Source organism: Orbicella franksi, chromosome 15, assembly GCF_964199315.1.
Source record: "Orbicella franksi chromosome 15, jaOrbFran1.1, whole genome shotgun sequence".
In the NCBI taxonomy this organism is placed as follows: domain Eukaryota; kingdom Metazoa; phylum Cnidaria; class Anthozoa; order Scleractinia; family Merulinidae; genus Orbicella; species Orbicella franksi.
In genome coordinates this window covers 15,961,208-15,974,104 of record NC_138159.1, presented here as the reverse complement: position 1 = coordinate 15,974,104, position 12,897 = coordinate 15,961,208, and the positions used below count along the sequence as shown (strand labels likewise).

The window sequence follows — 12,897 nt, the reverse complement described above, 5'->3', positions numbered from 1 at the left end:
CCCATATTGTCTTAACTCTTCCCATTAGATTGTTGGGAGTGGATGATCCTTGTTAAAGATAAAATTTGGTAGTGTTAGTTTTAATTAAAACAGGACCAGCAGCCTAACTGTTGCCATGGCCATGGCAGGACGTGTGTCATTTTGTTTCTTTTGTGATGTACATTTCTGGTGCCAAGTTCAAAGAACACTGCTCTAATATTTCTAGAGATATTCTTGATTGAGTGTTGAACTGTTTTAGTGGAACCACCTATGACGTCATCACTTTTAATACAAATACGTGAACATCTCTAAAACGAAAAAAGATATTCCAAAAAGGAAAACGCCATTCTTCTTTACTTGGAAAAGCCTTTCAAATCAGCAGTAATTATTTTTTACTTCATAGGCACTTTAAGGGCATTGTTGAGATTTTCATCGTAACGACTTCCAGACAATTTTGAGATTTGTTTGCAAGAATATCCTGCTTGTTTTACTTTGATTTGCTTGGACGCCATAACTAAGGTTAGATTATATTCTTGGAATTAACCAACCTACCAGCTTACGGTCAGTGTTATGTACACTGATTTTGTGTTCCCCACTGTACTGCATTCAGTAAATCACTAACAAAAATTATTCCCTGACAATAAAAAAAATCTCTCTTAATTCATCAACTGGCAGAACTTTCTGTTTGGTTGGCTTTCTATAATTTTACTCTTTGCTTGTCGGCCGCTTTATCCTAGGCAGGTAAACACAAACTTTTCAACTATTAACAGGCCAAACTTAGTGTAGGCTTGGTTAAACAGTACTTTATTTAGGTTCGTGTACATGTCCATTGCTTTTACTTATTTACTCTAGCATTCTCTTAGTCTGTCGCGTGTGGAACTCGCGCGGCCATTATTCCTCACGCGCGTTCTTTCGTGTCCCACTCGACGATAAGAGTGGCTGCCACAGTCTATATACATCTACTATAATTTGGAAAACACACAATTGCGTGACAAAAGATCACTGGTAAAGACAGTTCTGTTGGGTTCTAGGCCTTGGTTCCGCCACAAACGAACAATCCCCTTCAGTTTAGAACAATCTGGGATATTCTGTGGCAGAAAAGCTTGAATTTTCATTTATAATTCTCGCTTTACAATGACAATTGTACAAAGACATATACGAAGTCGCAATTTCAAGGACCACGTAGCCGTGGAAAGCTTCTCTACAATCCACTTACCCTATATACTCTGCGTTCCCAAGTGAAAATACCTCAGTGCTGAAAAAAGTCACCACACTAAAATATGACACACAACCCTTAGAAAATAGTTATTCGCCCTTATGGACCCAGTCTCCAGTCTCCACACCTCGTCAATGATATTTCTTGACCTCTCTGCTGGAACTCAGGTTTTCAAGTTGAATATCAGTTGCATCATCTTGCTTCTTCCTGAAGTACTTCCCCCCGAAAAACCCCACAATCCCCCCACCCAAGGCTACTGCAGCACCGGCTTTCAACCCCACCACCAAGCCCACGGGTCCCCCACATACTCCTCCTACTGCTGCACCGATCAGGGGATAGGCAACCGCTTTGAGCTTGGTGGCCTGAAAAGGAAAAAGTAACAAAATTATAATAATATAAATAAAAACACTAACTGGAGTAAATACTGAATTAAATGTTTGAGATTTGAACCGAAAAAACTCCATGGAGATGATAAAGTTCGGAAGATTCCGTGTTTGTCTCGACCCTGGTCTCCCTCCTTGGTTAGAGCCCAATGCGTGCGGAGTTTTTGACCTGGTTCCCGCCTAAACATCAAGCTCTGCGCTCTCTGTTTCCCGCCCTTAAATGGTGAAATGGAACGGCGCTCGGGGACGCGGCACGTTCCGTGTTATGTCACTAAGTGTTTTTTCCCCTCAATTGTCGGTTGAAATTTTCGCACGAAAATAACAACCAATCGACAGCAATACACAAATCTCTGACCAGAGTCCAGAATGGAATTTCAGGAATTATTTGGGTTGACATGGACAGCACTCACCACCATGAAAGATAATCAAAATTTTATCGAAAATATGGTGCACATGTATGCTTGCAGGCAATGCAAGTAGAGATAGTGAGAGTAAAATGTACGATACAGTTGAGCCCAGCTGTCTCGAAACGAAAAATAAATAGTTCAAGATGTCTGCGGTTTGAGAAAGCCAATAGCAAAGGACTGAAAAAGTATTTCCAAGGGAAAACACGTGACTGAACATGCAACAGCTTAAACTGGAGATATTCCCGAATTTTAAAAACTCCGCGTGTTGCAAAAAATATGTGAAAAATAATAAACACAATAAACTCCATTTGACTTGAAAAATATGCTTGGATATGATTTTGTCCTTGGACATCATCTGTTCTGCAAAGCTCACAGTTTAACCTCTAGCTTCGCTCTTGGAAGGCTGTTCGGTTCTCAGAAGAGATAATGTCCACAGTCAAAAATCCGAGCACCTCTTCGCGTCAAATGGAGGCTATAGTATTTATCTTACATTATAGGTCTGTAAGGCGTGCAGAGGGATTAAAAGCATTACACAGCAATATAGATCTGAAGTGCTTGCCAGAGTTGAAGAGTTTTTCAACAGCTTACCTTGCCTAATTGCCGGGTTCCCTCCTGCACGTTGACCTGTGCACTCTCAATGTTGTTTTCGATAGAGTCGATTGTTTCTTGTTGCTCCTGAAGTTTGCATTTTAATAACAAAAAAGCAGCAGAATATTAAAGCTAACCAATCACACCTAGGAAGAGTCTTCAAAATTTATTTGAAATGTTAAAAATAATTAAAATTTCTCTGCAATTCCTAGTGTATCTGCTTGAGCTTTTTGCTGGTAACCGGTTGTTTAGCCACCAAGTCGACTAACCTCTAACTTTTCAGCCCCCAGCCATAAGTTGATTAACCCCCAACCAGAAGTTGACTAGCCCCCATCTACTTCTCATTCTTTAAGTGTGAATGAGGGCTAATTTACTTCTGATTGGTGGTTAACTGGCTAGCGGCTAATCGACTTGAGGGGTAAACGAAGAGTAACCCTTTTACTGCAAGTAACTTGACACCTGTACATTTTGAATCTATGCAATATTCAATCATATTATCATATTACTGAGACTGGGGTTCAACCTCCTTGAGGTCATTGAATTGTATTCAGGGGCAAGACTCTTTGCTCTCAAATGCAGACCCTATCTCTACATAGGGCTTAATAAATGGGCAGCGGTGAATTCTAAGGACAATCTAATAAAATTCTTTGGGAGAGGGGGGTGAGTCAGGGGGGTGGGGTGAGGGGTTAACCTGAATCTGTGTGCTTCAGGCTACAGAAACTGGAATTAGTGTAAGTGTTGATGTGTCATCTGACTTCTCTGATTTTAAGGACTGGAACAGAATACATATGATATACCTTAAAATTAAACTAATTCACAATGACCAGAAATAAAATAATTAAAAATAAAGAGTTGATATTTTGACTTAATGATTTTGTTTCTACAAGTTTCAGTTTGCACCAATGGAACACTGCTGCACTTAGGAAGACTATTAACAGACTTACATCAACCAAAGATGAAAAGTCATGAATCAATTCATTAAGCTCCTCTAAACCCTGTTGTAGAAAAGAAATAATTCCTGAAATCAGTTATACTATACAAAGAAGCACAAAGAAAGGTATGCATACTAATGTCAATGCTGCATTCTGATTAGCTGAGTTATTATACATTATAATCTATCAAATATTTGCGCTCATGTGCAATTGGTCTAAACGCGTCACGTGACCGACTATTCCCCAGCTAAAACTTGGAAATATACAAGAATATTCCCCAATTTTCAAAACTGCCCATGTTGCGAAAAATATTTTAAGGAAAATAAACACAATAACCTCCATTTGACTCTGAAAATATGCTCGGATATTTGTCTTTAGACATTATCTGTTTCTCAAAGTTCAGTTTCCCTTGAGCTATGCTCTCAGAAATCTGTTCGCTTCTCAGAACAGATAATGTCTGCGGACAAATATTTGAGCATATTTTCACACCAAATGGGGGCTATTGTTCATCAACATGTATCAGCTGTAAGTATAAATCTACAGTCTATCATGCATACCATTCTCTGATTGGCTACTCTACCCACTATCTATTCTGTGATAGATAGTTAGTAGCGTGGCAGTGTGCAAGTGTTAGCAAAATGATGGCCGCTTCTTTCCACTTTTGAAGTGTCTGATTCTATGCGTGATAGTTGTCTGTGACCTCATCAACTATCATACAATAGAAATCTCAAGCTCATAATCTAATTGTTAACTAGAGGACAGTGGCTGTAGGTTGTATATGAAACCACATTTTTCTGAAGTTTTGAAAGAACATTTTAGAAGCAAATGGATAATCCTGAGAAGAATAAAAGGATATTCAGTTTGTTGACTTTAAAATCGCAAAACTGTTGAAAAATTGGATGCACAGAAACACAGATGCAAATTTTGAATGACAATTCAGTTTGCACAATTTTTCTCAAGCAAGAAGTTTAATACTAAAACAATTAGATTGTTCGCTCTTGATTTGATATGAGGTAATAGTTGATTTGGTTATCATCAACTATTACATTATGTATTTCATTGGAATATCTGGCTCATAATCTAATGGACCTTTCTACCGATGTCACAATTTCCCATTTTTTGTCTCGCCACTAGCCTTATCATGTCAAATTTAGTAAAATTATATGCAAAGGTTCATGAGAATCCATTGCAAACTAGTGAACATATGGGACCCAAAACTTGTCAATTTATACAATGAAACGTATGTCTGGGGACAAATGTCAAACCCCCCTACCCCCCCCCCCCCCCCCCCCCCGCCGGCATACTGGTACATTTCTTTGTAAAAATTGGTAAGATTGGGGTCCCATATTTTTCTAACTCTGCTATGGTTTCTTATAAAACTTTGTATATCTGTTAAATTGTGACTGAAAAATTGATCTATGGAGTTGGTTTTTAGTTAATATAAAGGCTGCGAAAAAATTGCTGATATTGCCATTGGTGAGCGAGTGTATTGTTTGTGAAGGCCATAGTGTTAGCTAGGTTTGGGCTCAATAGATTCTCATTGTGGGGATTTGTAACATATTGCAATTCCCCATCCATACTTACCAAAAAAAAGCTCACCTCTCTCAATGAATCCCAGGAAGCTGCGGCATCTTGTTCCACTACAAGCTGGGATTGAAGTTGTTGCGGGTCATTGGTCATCTCTGTTACATCAGGCACTCTTACTAGAATTAAGGAGTTACCAAATAAGTTATCATTGGATGTGGGGTTTGTGCCTGTAATTCTGAGAATTATTACCCCATATGAAAAGGTTGGGGATAATCGTCGGAAAATTTTAATTCATCCCCTAAAGCAGACCAATCTAGGTGAAGCTCACCCTTAGTGAGACCAGAATCCTTGATTTATACCCCTAAGTGAGATGACAAGTATCCCTGACCTTTTCATATGAGTGTCCCCCCCTTCTGGGATTATTGCCAAGACTGAAGTCTGTTTCATCAGTAAAACAGACAAAAGATACTTGATGTGTTGTATCTGCGTAGCTCACCCTCAGTGAGACCAGAATCCTTGATTACTATTATCATGTTTGTATGAAAAAGTACTCAATAAAATAATGTATAAAAAAATATGCAATAAAATTATTAAATCTGGAAATTCAAGACTTAGTAGGCCAAATATATTGAAATTCAAGATTTGGTACACATATATTCACAAAACTACATGTATAGGTTGACTCACAATTCTCAAAGGTTTCAGTCAATTCAGCAAATGTTCAACAAAACTAATTAAAATCACACTTTTCACAGTGAGAGATGCTAGTAATGATACCAAAAAGGTACATTCTATCATGTTTGATATTGCCAAGGCAACCAATTCTAACATCACATGTTCACTGGTAAATTTGGATAACCATTTCTTGAGACAATCTTCATAGCAAAATGAAGTGAGATGAAGTGAGATGAAGTAAAATGAGAAATACTGAGTGCAACCTATGAGGATCAAGGAAACTTGTTATCCCATACATTAACAGAACCACTTATGGTCTTCATTCCTTCAGATACACTTCTGCAAACATGAGGAACAACCTAACAGAGGACCTGAGGTCAATAACCTCCTTGAATGAGTTTAGAGCTAAAATAGGCCAAATTTCTTTCGAACAGCTATGCAATTGTTACTTATGTAAATATTAGTTTATTGTACTGAATATAATATGCGATTTTATTATTATTTTTTTATTATCAATACTATTTTGTTTATTTAGTTAGTTATTTATTCAGGGTCCGAAATTAGCTTTTTTAGGCAGGCGCCAACTGGTGACTGAAATTTTTTTTCAGTCGCCATATGGAGAAATGTGGTGGCCAAAAAGTGTCAATAAAATTTTTCCTTTGCGACGAAACACAAAACAAAATTTTGGGTCACCATGGGCTTGCCAGCAAAATATTTGCAATTGATGTAATCAGGAATCAAACCAGTGCTGAAATCATCTTTTGACCACTTTGACAGATCTACATTTCCACCTTTTGACACCCAGAGAATATCTAAATCTCCACCTAATTTCTTCGTGGATGTTCCGTCTCCACTTTGTAATAAGTTACGGAAAGATTTCAGAACATCTTTGGACACCACACCGCCTGAATAAATATTCATGGCCAAAGAACGCATGGGGCCTCTTGCACCCGCAATACGTATGTTATGGGAAACTGCTAAAAAAACATGGTGGCGAAGCTTTGCACTAATCATAGCTGTTAAACGTTGTGGTAGATTTATAATAACAGGAAAATCGGTTTTATACTTCAAAAGCGGCGGATAGGTAAAAAGGAAGTGACCAATTGGCGGGCGGCTTTGAATTTTATTTTAATCGATTTGGCTGAAAATCAAAGTTAGTGTTTGTGTAATTATCGTGGCATGAAATAGTTAATTGCCCGCTAGTGACCAGTTGTGAAATTCTGGTCGCCAGTGCAAAATTTTTAGTTGCATTGGCGACCAGGAAAGTGCAATTTTGGACCCTGTTATTTATTCCTTTATTTATTATTTTCTCGGAGAAATTAGCCATACAGCTACTCTTTGTAAATCCGAGGTGAAATAATGTATGTATGGTATTAGTAAGCTTGCTGTAATAGAATGCCAGAGGGGAGGTGGGAAAGATTTTTAATTAATAAAAAGTACTGTGAGCCACATTTAGAACAAAAAATAAATATGAAAAAGATTCATAATTAATTACATTATCAAATCATGTGTACTAGAGGCATAGTGTCAATCAACACCCTCAATTGACACCCTCGATTGACACTCAATTTATTCTCCATTGACACTCAATCGACACCACCATTACACTTGATCAACATCTCAGTTGACAATCAGTCGAGAGTCGACTAATTTTCGCAGACACGCCAGTAAGTTGTTGATCAAGATGTTGATCAGCGACGACTGAGTATTGATCAAGATGTCCAGTGTTGAAAGAAGTTGATCAAAGGTTAATCAAGGGTATCACTGGACACTTGTCGGCAGATGCCTTAAGTACACAGAATCACATCACTACCTTTGTGTCTATTCTTGGCAAAAGGCATTCTCTTGGGCTCCTTGTCCTGCTTTTCACGAGTGTACATCTGCTGGACCTCTCTGAATGAACTCACTCCAGCTAACACTTCATCCTGTATTGGTTTGACCCGTTCATCAAACTCTTGTACATTTGCCAGCTGTATTTGACTTCTTGTGTTTTCTATTTCTTTCATGTGGGATTTCAGTTGCTGTAAATGCAATAGATGTTAAAATCAAGGAATATGCTCTTACAAATTATTAGGCATCACATTGTGTTTTCTAACTAACATAAGTCTAAGCAGCCCTTTAGGTTCTGAACTAAACCTTGTCTTGTCTCAACCTTTTCTTGCCTCAACCCCTCATCTGCTGAGTTATTTTGAAAGAAATGGTAACTGCTAGCAGTCTAAAAGGCAAAGACCTTGATGACTGTGCAGAAGTGCGAATTCAACAAATGCAGAATGGAAACTATGATAATCATAATAATTTTAAAATCAAGATGCTTGGGAAAGGCATTTTTCTTCATTCTGAGTGAACATTGTTCATTCTCTATTTGCTCTTTATAGTCAGTTTCTAGAAAGTACAGTCTATACTCAAGCTTCTAGACTGGCAAAGCAAATAACTAATTAAAAATTAATAATTTTATAAAAAGTAAAGAAGATATGACTTGAATGGTTTTTATTCCAATTGGTTAATGAGTTATTATTCCCTTATTTCAACAAGTACCCTTCATGATAAGTGAATAAAGATAGTGAATTTTAAGCTCAGTAATGAAATGTGATAAGTGAAGTGATCAACATGACACGAGGGTGGGAGAAAGAAGAATCTGAGTCCCTGACAGGAATTGAACCCATGACCTCGTGAACACCAGGCGGGTGCTCTATTCACTGAGCTATGAGACCTCATGGAGAGCAAGGTCATTTAACTGAGTTCATATGTTCAAGTACCCTTCATATTGTGACTGACTTGAGTACCAAGCATATAGTAAGTTACCATATGATGATTTGCTGCTATAAGTTACAGGCTCATCACTGAGAACACAACGTAGAACTAGGAAGTATAACTAAATTGCTAAAAAAAAAACATTTGCTAATACCTGCACTGTCCTTGCAGCATTAATTTGTTCTTTATTAAGTTCAAACCAAGCTTCTGAGCGATAAAACTGCAAAACAAAGGACAATTTGATTACATCTACAGGGTACATGTATATTACGCAGAATCAATGGATTGCAACAAATGAACATAATCTACAGACTGAGTGTACTTCTCCAAACAAAGTAATGATCATTCTTCAAATTCTAAACTGACTAATAGTCTTTTTCCAACCTCCCTCTGTCCTACTGTGACAGCAAAGTGTCTTTCCAAAGAACACAACATAAGGATCCAGAAAAAGTTCCTTCACATTCAGCCTATAATAATTTATTTAGTACATGTACACTTAAATCATAATTGGGACTCGGACGTGGACTTCCCCACTCCAACCAACTGGAATGTTGAGGCTTACCTTTTCCATGTTTATTTTGTGCTGCTGAAGTCTTGCGAGATCAGCTGGAAGTGCCACTTGAAATTTTCGCAAAGTTGGCTCAAACCTCTTCAGTGGATGTTTTGGCAGGTTAGCGATCGACTCACCCACTACAAAAATCATAAAAAATTGAAAAATCACTAAACATACGAGCTAATCTTCACAATTTCCAGAAAGGTATACTCTCAAGACATAGACATACACAGAGCAGTTTTTTCCGGGACAATACTGTCCAAGGGGGAAAGGTGCAATCAGGTTAACTGTACGTGAAGCACCAACCCGTGAGACAAGGCCAGACCACAACAGCCGGGACTCCATGCCATACTCTTTGCGATAAGTGTGTGGGCTCTTTAACATCTCCTGCTAACCATGTAACACTGAAGATGCACGAGACAAGGCCTATAGTTTATGGTCCTTATCCACGAAGACTTGAACGTCTAACCAGTTACAGATGTAATTACAAAGATAGCACATTCTCCTCAGTTATTTTAAGACCCTGAGTGTTGGTCTGGTCTGGGGATCAAACCCACAGCCTCCGCCACAGCAGTCTGGCACTCTACCAGCTGAACTAACCACGTTATGCTATCCACTGTGGATGCATTTTGTTTTGCCTATTGTGTCAAATAGCTATTATGGGATGCATAGAGGCAAATACATACTAATTTGCCCCCTGAGCATTCCATAATAGCTAATTGAAACATAGAATTCGAAATGGTTACTGTATTACTGAAAAGGTCCATTAAGCAATTGTTGCCAACTCCCACTAACAAGCCATTACTTTGACTTCGTCTTGTCTTATTATTTTACACTTACCTCCAGCTATATAAAAAAACACTTAATTACTGGTCCCTTTAACCTGCAAGCAGGTTCATGTTGGAGCATAAGTGTGGGCAGTGTAGCCACAAGTACAGAATCGAGTGGCAAAGCTGTGAGACTAGAAGAAAGCAAGCCTGCGCTGATCTCTGCCAATGTTTCATTAATTTCCACACTGGAAACTGCAGAAGACATAAGCCAACCAATTTTCACCAAAGTATGAACTTTGGCTGCTCAGATTTCCCAGGAAAATTTTCAGTCTTTGGGCATAACAATATGCAGGCGTGATTTCTGTTGCTAATAAAGTTTTTTTCAAAGAAAAACCATGACAGTTTATCCCTAGCAATGACACACACTTTATTCCAAGTGAGCTTGCTTTGGCTATCTGGTCCTTGATGATGCTGGTATAAAACAGGCAAACACCTTTGTGTTGTTTTGTTGCCCGCTTGCCATCATGTATGTTCGTAATATTTAACTCTTGCCATATGCATTCGGCAATACGACAAATATGTCTTGATTCATTAACATACTTTCAACTGCTATTTCTTGCTCCCTCTTTGGTTTGAAAATTAACCAGAAATAGACTAGAACTTTGTTAAAACATCAGTAATATGCACACTCAATTCTTCCTCTGACTCCAAATGTGGACGACTTTTTTTTTATTTGGAGAGCCCACGGTTAATTACCGACTTGGTGGGGACCTAATCGCTTCTCACCAAACATAATAGATTGACAATGTTCTTGTCTTTCCAGCTTTTCAACCAATGGTATTTTACTTTGCAGAGGCGAAGTACATGTAAAATTGAAAAAATTACAGAGATCAATTCTGGCTCACTTTCCTGGCACCTCTTCACCAGACTACACCCCGCCAGATTGCTTCGCTATTCACTATTTGCACATGTGACTCGAAGGTGAGCCTTCTTCACAGGCTATTGTCCCTTGGGAAACAGTGAGTTTTGAATTGTTTTCCCTTGAATCTTGATGTTTGTGGAGGAAAATATCTAGATTCTTGGGAAAACAAAAAGTGTTTCCCAAGGGACCAGTAATTTAGTGTATAATATGACTCTAAAGGCTAACGATGATAAATATTCCTCTTCTCAACTGAATCGAGCTTATGTTATGGTAAATTCTACTTGAAAGGCTGCAATGCAATAAAGACATTAGTATCGGATCTTACACATCACTAGCCAAACAAGATGTAAATATAAGCTTACTTGAAACCTATTTAAGACTTATGACTCACGGTGTTTAATATAACCGTGGTATTTACATAACTTTTTACCAAGGAACATGAGCTACATTTAGAATTAATTGAAGGTTTATAAGTAGTGTATCAATACTTACTATTTAAGTCAGCTGAATCAAAACTCGCCATTTTTGCTTCCAAGTCTCAGCTTATCCCTTTATGAATCGCATGGCCGACAGGAATTTCAGCTCATTGCGGAAATATAAGACTTATCGCCAATTGCAGCAGATCTATTCTTCCAAATAAGTAGGCGTTCTATGGAAATGTAACACTTTTGCAGCATTCTGGAGTAAAAATGATATCTGAGTTTAAAAAGGAACCAGGCTAGATAAACATTATACAAAAACTTGAACGAAGAAAAGCAATAAAATTTGTATACTGTACCGCAAATACGCGACCGATTTCCGAGAAATTTTTGTTGTTTCGCGATATACTGCTGACAAACTGCAGGCGTATGGGACATCGGAAAAACCGCCAAACTCCGAAAGTTTCCGGCGATTACCGACCGCTTAGGCCAAATGTCTCGGCCCACACAAAAAGACACATCAACTGTTACCTGTTATCTGATACATGCAAACATAGCAGTTTGTTTGATTTCCTGCGTCTTTGCATTACATGTGATGTTCAGCATCTTTATCGTCTAATCCTGGTTTAATACAATCTACAAACAAAAAGACTCGCTGTCTTGACGAAAACTTCTTGAAGATTCAAACTCGATCTAAATTTATTAAGTCAACAGAAACTATGAAGCTATAGACGTGAAGAAATTTAGGTAGCTCCGATTTACACTGCCCACAAAGTAGTTTTGTAAACAAGCAAAACAAAAAAGAAAAATTGAAGGAAGGACCGGAAAACCCCACTGAAACCGGAAGTGCATTAAAAACTGGTGCGGTGCATGTGATAGCATTTTGTTAGTTTTGTCCCTAGGGACAAGTAGGCTGTAATAGGCCCTTTGCAGGTAAGCCATCACGTGACCTACTTTTCATAAAATTATGGGCTATAACTTAACGAATGCCAGAAATGGAAAAAGCATGTCGAAAATATCAAAATGGCCAAGTTTGAGGCCCCCATCATCAGAGAATGAGATTTTATGATGGTCTGAATTTTTGAAAGAACAAGAAGATTTGTATGGGAAAATGTTGCTGGAGAGCAAGACTTTGCTCTCCAGCAACATTTTCCATACGAATCCTCTAAATTTTCTGAAAATTCAAACTATGGTATAAACTTACTCGTTTTTTCCTGAGGCCTCAAACTTGGCCTCTTTGGTATTTTCGATGCGCTCTTTCCATCTCTGGCATTCTTTAAGTTATATATAGCCCATAATACAAAAATTTTTTAGGAAAAATTTGGTCACGTGACCCCAGCTGCAAAGGGCCTATACTGCCAACGATGAAATAAAATTCATCATTCCACTAAATAACATCATAACTTTGTGTATTTGAAAAAAAAAGTGATATAATCCCAATTGGCATTAATTGATAACAGTTTCATTCTGTTGTCCATGAGCTGAAACGACAGATCGCGGGTAGTTCCCCACTTTTGGTTAATTAAACAAAAGAGATAAAAAAAAAAGTTTCATAAGACAATATTACATCGATAGCATTAGTAGTCAAGACAGTTTTCGGCGCAGACGAGCAAACAAAATTTTAATTACGTTTATCAAACAGTTTTAATTATTAGAACAATATATCTGACAAACGGAAAAAGCTCTTTGTCAAGCAGACGAAGTATTTTTAATATAAAAGTGCTACGTCATGACCTTTTTGAAATAAAAAAAATAATAATAATTGTAAAACTTAC

At 37.9% G+C, this 12,897-nt stretch overlaps 1 protein-coding gene across 2 annotated transcripts; it reads right to left on the bottom strand.

Moving 5' to 3' along the window:
* Window positions 1-1,024: 1,024 nt before the first annotated feature.
* On the bottom strand, window positions 1,025-12,529 carry LOC145470876 (syntaxin-17-like). Of its 2 annotated transcripts, XM_081454754.1 has the most exons (9): window positions 11,482-12,529; window positions 11,196-11,381; window positions 9,021-9,148; window positions 8,613-8,678; window positions 7,521-7,728; window positions 5,090-5,208; window positions 3,518-3,568; window positions 2,574-2,660; window positions 1,025-1,557 (listed from the first exon to the last, which is right to left on the bottom strand). In XM_081454754.1, exons 2-9 carry the CDS (start codon window positions 11,224-11,226, stop codon window positions 1,327-1,329), a joined length of 921 nt encoding a protein of 306 aa, XP_081310880.1. In that variant the 5' UTR covers window positions 11,227-11,381; window positions 11,482-12,529; the 3' UTR covers window positions 1,025-1,326. The 2 variants fall into 2 exon arrangements, with proteins under 2 accessions (XP_081310880.1, XP_081310881.1); XM_081454755.1 differs by having other exon boundaries at window positions 5,105-5,208; window positions 11,196-12,418.
* Window positions 12,530-12,897: the final 368 nt, after the last annotated feature.

Coding starts and splice junctions, on each gene's coding strand:
- LOC145470876 (XM_081454754.1), bottom strand. CDS start 11,226: ATGGCGAGTTTTGATTCAGCTGACTTAAATA. Junction 9,149..11,195: donor TGATTCAGCTGACTTAAATA/GTAAGTATTGAT, acceptor TGATTTTTGTAG/TGGGTGAGTCGATCGCTAAC. Junction 2,661..3,517: donor ACTTTTCATCTTTGGTTGAT/GTAAGTCTGTTA, acceptor TGCAAACTTCAG/GAGCAACAAGAAACAATCGA.